At 43.6% G+C, this 6,000-nt stretch overlaps 1 protein-coding gene across 1 annotated transcript in view; it reads right to left on the bottom strand.

The window, feature by feature from the left end:
- Window positions 1-4,667: 4,667 nt before the first annotated feature.
- LOC124795990 overlaps window positions 4,668-6,000 on the bottom strand; it is a 91,550-nt gene continuing 90,217 nt past the window's right edge. Inside the window, exon 4 of the mRNA XM_047260071.1 lies at window positions 4,668-4,917. Coding sequence (XP_047116027.1) covers window positions 4,668-4,917 — 250 coding nt within the window. The remainder of the gene's footprint in view (window positions 4,918-6,000) is intronic.

Below are 6,000 nucleotides of genomic sequence, written 5' to 3'. Positions count from 1 at the left end.
CACTGATGGCAGGAGAGGATATATGACACAAACATGTGGATCAGTTCCAACCACGACTTGATACTTTGTCTCATTCCAGGAATTACAGGCCTGTTTCAGGTGGGGACTCTTCTACCTTGTAAACGAAGGGGAAACCACAGAATCAGAGCAGCCTACCAGCACAGATGCCCTGCCACCACCAGAACTGATAGACTCAGAACCCAGCTGTGATGGTGCGAAGGCCAGGATGGAGGTGGACCTCATTCAGCAACGACAGCAGCATCCGAAAAAGAAGAAGCTTCGTCTCTACCCCTTGGACGTGGCGGGATGTGTGCCACATGTCACAACCCCTGTCACATGAGGGTCTGGCCTTCATCAAGGTAAAGCCAAAGTAGTGAGAACTTTAACAGTCTTTCTCAGACTGTGCTAGAGGCAGATGTAGTGTTTTGCACGTCTGCGTCATGTGCTGTAATACTGCAGATAGATGACATCACTCTGCCCGAGAAACCAATGACTGGAAGTGTGATACCACTCAGCAGCTGCAACTATTCACACAGATTCCTAGTATCAATCTGCGCGGCTATTTTATACTAGTGCTCCAGAGCGTTAGCAGCAGTCTTGTCTTGTCTTTGAATCAGCATTCTACAATCTTCATCAGATGTCATCACTCAGTAGGTACATCAGTCGTTGCAGCCGTAACAGCTCGCTGACGTCCTTAACGGACTTAGCTCTGGACAGTATTATTTCTGGAGAGTGACTATACTGTGTATCGCACTAAGTCTCAGCCATAACAGATTCAGACTAATGTCGTACCTAAACTGGATGTTATGGTTTTGTCTTGTTATAATAAAACAGACTTAATTAACATTGTACTAATCATGTGACAGTGGAGTTCGACTACTGGACAGTTGCGCAGTTACTGCTATTGAACAATCATCTTGTTGAAATTCACTTGATTTCCTTTTCTATCCTTTCCTTTGACAGATGTTGCACCCGCTCCGCGTTATTTCCGATAGGTATCTGTCTAATTAATTAAATAGTTGTCTGCCTTACAAGTATTTTATACCCAAGGAATTCGAAAATTTATATTCGTGAGAACATTCCCATAGGTGACGATACCTGATCGTACAGGAACTTTTCGCAGGACACCTGTTACTTTAGTTTTCGCGTTAAAATCTATTTCAAAGGTGTAATCAGAAATTGTCTGGTACTGCTTTGACCATCCATTTAAAATTTAGTCTCACTTTCTTGAACTCTAACTTGATCTTCAGCCTAGAGTCTTAACATATTTATAGTTTTCGAACTGTATATTGAGAGGGAAGCTATCTTCAGTCCAGGATGTTACATCATTAGCGATGTAGATGTTAAATTGCGATTGGCACCTGCCACATTCCTACATTGCTCAAATATTCGTATTTATACACGGCGTATCCGTCCTAAGAGTTGTCAGGCATATTTTCGCCAGTCTTTCGGTAGATATTTGCAACTGCGTTTTTGCAGTGTGTAGGTACAGTCTTCAAAAACAAATATTACATATCAAATGTTTCATACGACACCTAATGCCAACTGCGAACGTGACAGTTTGACATCTCAGGAGAATATCAGGGAGGGGGGCGGGATGATATAAGATTTGATACCCCAAAGAAGCAGCACGTGTGACTTTATCATGTGGGGCGTTGTCATGCAGTATAAACAGCCCCTCAGACAGCTTCTGCGGCACTTCATTTTGACGATCTCCTGTAACCTCGTCAGGAGACTGCGGAAGCATGCTCGTATGACGATGTGGCCCTTACAAGCATAATGTGTTAGCGTCAATCATGACAGTCCCAAAAAATACTAAATTTCAGATTGCCCAGTGAGAGTAGTGATGAATCCACGTCGTTCTACTTTTTTGGTTGGTTTCTTTGTCTCCTTGTCACGGTGTTTCGTCCAGCACTCATACATGGTGATTAAAAGAAGGAAGGAACGTCCCGTTGAAAAGAAGTAAGGAAGATTAGAGTTTAAAGACCCGCTGAGGGCGCAGTCTTTAGACACGAAGCACAAGCTCGGCTTATGAAACGATGGGGAAGGAAATCACCCGTGATCTCTTCAAAGACACCATCTCGTGTCCCTTCGGTAACAAGGTAGTTACAGACGGATCTCAAGCTCTGATTAACGAAGAATGAGGAAGGAAATCGGCTGTGCCCTTTCAAAGGAACCATCGCGGCAATAGCCTTAAGTGATGTAAGGAAATCAGGGTCCAAGAATACAGAGTCTCTTGGCGGTAACATTGAATAAAAAGTTCTCCGGTTTCCAGCCGCGTCATATGATTAACATTACACAAGCTTTCGGCCAAGCACGCCTTGGCGATGGAAAAGTGGTTGGCAATGACCAAGGAGTGCTTGGCGGAAGGCTCGTGTAATTTTAATCACTTGAATCGGCTGAAAACTCGAGAACTTTTTATTCCAAATCAGGATGGCCGGGCGGGGTTTGAACCGTTGTGCTCACGAATGTGAGTTCGGGGTGCTAATCTCTACGCTACCTCCTCTCTGTAGCCATGGTGAATAGCCAGCTAAAGAAGTAATCTGGATTGTTGTGACAATGTTGCCACGTTTACGCTCGTGCCTCAGTTCGGCGCGCTTTTTCTATTGGAAACCGCATACTCTAGCGAGCGGCGACCCTTTTCATGTTCAAAACCCCGTGCGAGATGTTGAAAACTGATTCATGACTGCGTTTCACTTTTTACACTGTCGCCTTGATTGTAATACGCAGAACTTCGAGCAGCAGGCCTCCAAATTTCTTGTGATTCACAAGAGTTGGTATGACTCTTCGTTTCTCGTCATCCCAAATTGTTTGACCAGATTATAAACGCCTACGCCTCCTAACGCTTGTGTCATATAACTATGCTTTTTCACAGTAAAATCCATCATTTCACTTTGGTCTTGTTGCGGCGTTCTCCCTCTCAGAATATCAGAAAACTGATCACCACACGACACTCCTCTTCATCAATGGCGTGCGCCATTTCGTTTTGGACCCTTTGATGGCATGCAACGAAACCGCGGCGCAGGCATTTCGATGTATACGAAAACTGTAGGGCATGTATCTGAAAGCAGTCAAAAACTTAACAACATAACTATAATTTTTGGGAGGCACTTAAAACCATATGACCAGCAATCGCACAATAGCAACGGAGCAGCGGGACGAGTGTTCTCTTAGTGCTCTCCCTCGTAGATTAACTGCGCTTCATAAGTGTGGTATCTTCTACCCCACAAGATTATACAATCGATCGAGCCAAGGGACGACCGGTTAATCAAACAATATCGGACCTATCGTTTTCTTCCGTAACGTTATACAACATTTCGTTGTTTCAGAACGCAGATCGAAATCTTCCTCCTTGTCCTAATCATCTGGAGGTTGTCCTGCACTTTGCAACATTTTTCTTAAGACGTTGGCCTTGCCACCCGTCTGCCCATAAATTGCATGGAAAGGGAAGGAACACCTATTATAAAGTGTCTGGGTGGGTAGTAGAAAGTAATGACCATGTGGTGTGTAATGCTATATTTCCCTATCTTCTTATTTTCACCTAGGGGAAGGAAGGATGGAGGGAGAGAGAAAGACAGACAGACAGAATTATAGAAAACACGTTAGTAGTTAAATTGGGTAGACGCGCATAATGCCTACACTACACTTGTTCGTCCGCTCCTGGAGTACTGCTGCAGGGTGTGGCATCCGTATCGAATAGTATTGATAGAGGACACTTCGAAATTAAAAGAAGTGCATCTATTTTTGTATTAACGCGAAATAGGGGTAATCATTAATAAGAAGTTTTCCGTTGCGGCGAGATCTTTTCACGAAATTTCCGGATGCCAAAATATTTTGTTGACACCCACCTACAAGGTGATTACATCATCATACTACAATAAGAGAAATCAAAGCTCAGGCGGGTTAATTTAATTGTTCGTTGTACTTGCGCGTTTTTTCCGGAGCAGAACTGTGGAATGGTTCAAATGGCTCTGAGCACTATGGGACTTAACATCTATGGTCATCAGTCCCCTAGAACTTAGAACTACTTAAACCTAACTAACCTAAGGACAGCACACAACACCCAGCCATCACGAGGCAGAGAAAATCCCTGACCCCGCCGGGAATCGAACCCGGGAACCCGAGCGTGGGAAGCGAGAACGCTACCGCACGACCACGAGATGCGGGCAGCAGAACTGTGGACAATTAGTCTGAAGGTGGTTCCATGAAACCCTCAGCCAAACACTTAATCGTGAATTTCTGAGTGTTCATGCACATTTAGATGTAGATACAGATTGGAGAACGTGTAATAACATACGAATGAATCTGTTAGCAAAGCATATTGAGTGGCAAACACCACACCTATTATTACGAGAAACTGTCGTTAAGGAAACTTTAGGGATGATTTTAAATCTGTGGTAGATAACGCTTGGTTTTCCTAGATAGTTCTCGGATGTATCATCAAAAAAATTCTTATACTTAAAACGGGCTATTCTCCGTCTGTAAAATCCTTTATACCAGCAAGGTAAAAAACAGCGATTTTGACAGTGTAGTGAAAGCTACAAGTAAATGGTCGAATAATTACATTGCAAATTGTAGGTTCTTCGACAGTATGCAAAAGATGTGTTTAACGCCAAACTTCATGTGAAATGTATTTGTTCCATTTTTGTTAAAACTGCTATGGATACTTACGCAGCAACGGCAGTGTCAAAGATCTGGCTGCCAGGACATCTGTACATTTCCGGGACGATTTCGTCTTCCTGCTTCACGCAAATGTAGTAGATGGCGGGGTTCTCTGGAACAATACCAATCTGCCCCGGCTGAGAGCAAGGCACAACAGGGCCTTCCGTGCACACTCGGTCGGATTTCGTCAGGCTGGCAACATAAAGCGAGTTTTGTCTGAGAAGTCTTGCAGACGGATTAATATCAGAAGCAAAACTAAAGAGGTTGTGAGAAAGCTGTTAGCTTTAGGTAAAGCGAAAATGGTAAGAAATGCAACATTATATTGCAAAATATGTAACACTTGCCAAGGATTTTGATGTTGTTAAAATGGATATCACTACGTCGTTATCAAATCAAAGCGTTGATTGAATTGAAGTAGCCCAAAAGTTGGCATACTGTTTCGCTACATACGCTTCTGTAGGGAGCTAGTTGGTTTCAATGATTCACTGATAAAAAGTGAATGCTTTTTCTGCATGACGATTCTAGTCAATTTCTTGAACATACTTCACGGAAAGGAGGCGTATATGTACAGCTTATATGAACAGCCATCCTATGAACTATGGACCTTGCCGTTGGTGGGGAGGCTTGCGTGCCTCAGCGATACAGATAGCCGTACCGTAGTTGCAACCACAACGGAGGAGTATCTGTTGAGAGGCCAGAGAAACGTGTGGAACTGAAGAGGGCAGTAGCCTTTTCAATAGCTGCAGGGGCTACAGTCTGGATGATTGACTGATCTGGCCTTGTAACATCAACCAAAACGGCCTTGCCGTTGTGGTACTGTAACGACTGAAAGCAAGGGGAAACTACAGAATTAATTCTTCCCGAGGACATGCAGCTTTACTGCATGGTTAAATGATGATGACGTCCTCTTGGGTATAATATTCCGGAGGTAAATTATTCCCCCATTCGGATCTCCGGTCGGGGACTTCTCGGGATGTCGTCATCAGGAGAAAAAGAACTGGCGTTCAGCGGATCGGAGCGTGGAATGTAAGATCCCTTCATTGTGCAGGTGGGTTAGAAAATTTAAAAAGGAAAATGGACAGGTTAAAGTTAGATAATGTGGGAAAAAGTGAAGTTCGGTGGCAGGAGGAACAACACTCCTGGTCAGTTGAATATAGGGTTACAGTTACAAGATCAAATATGGGTGATGCGAGAGCAGGTTCAATAATCAACCAAAAAATAGAAACGCGAATAAGTTGCTACGAAAAGCATATTGAACGCATTATTGTAACCAAGATAGACACGAAGCCCACTCCTACCACAGTAGAACATGTTTACATACTTCACGGAAAGGAGGCG

Source organism: Schistocerca piceifrons, chromosome 4, assembly GCF_021461385.2.
Source record: "Schistocerca piceifrons isolate TAMUIC-IGC-003096 chromosome 4, iqSchPice1.1, whole genome shotgun sequence".
In the NCBI taxonomy this organism is placed as follows: Eukaryota; Metazoa; Arthropoda; class Insecta; order Orthoptera; family Acrididae; genus Schistocerca; species Schistocerca piceifrons.
The sequence above is the reverse complement of the archived record's forward strand: the minus strand, read 5'-3'. Positions and strand labels throughout refer to the sequence as shown.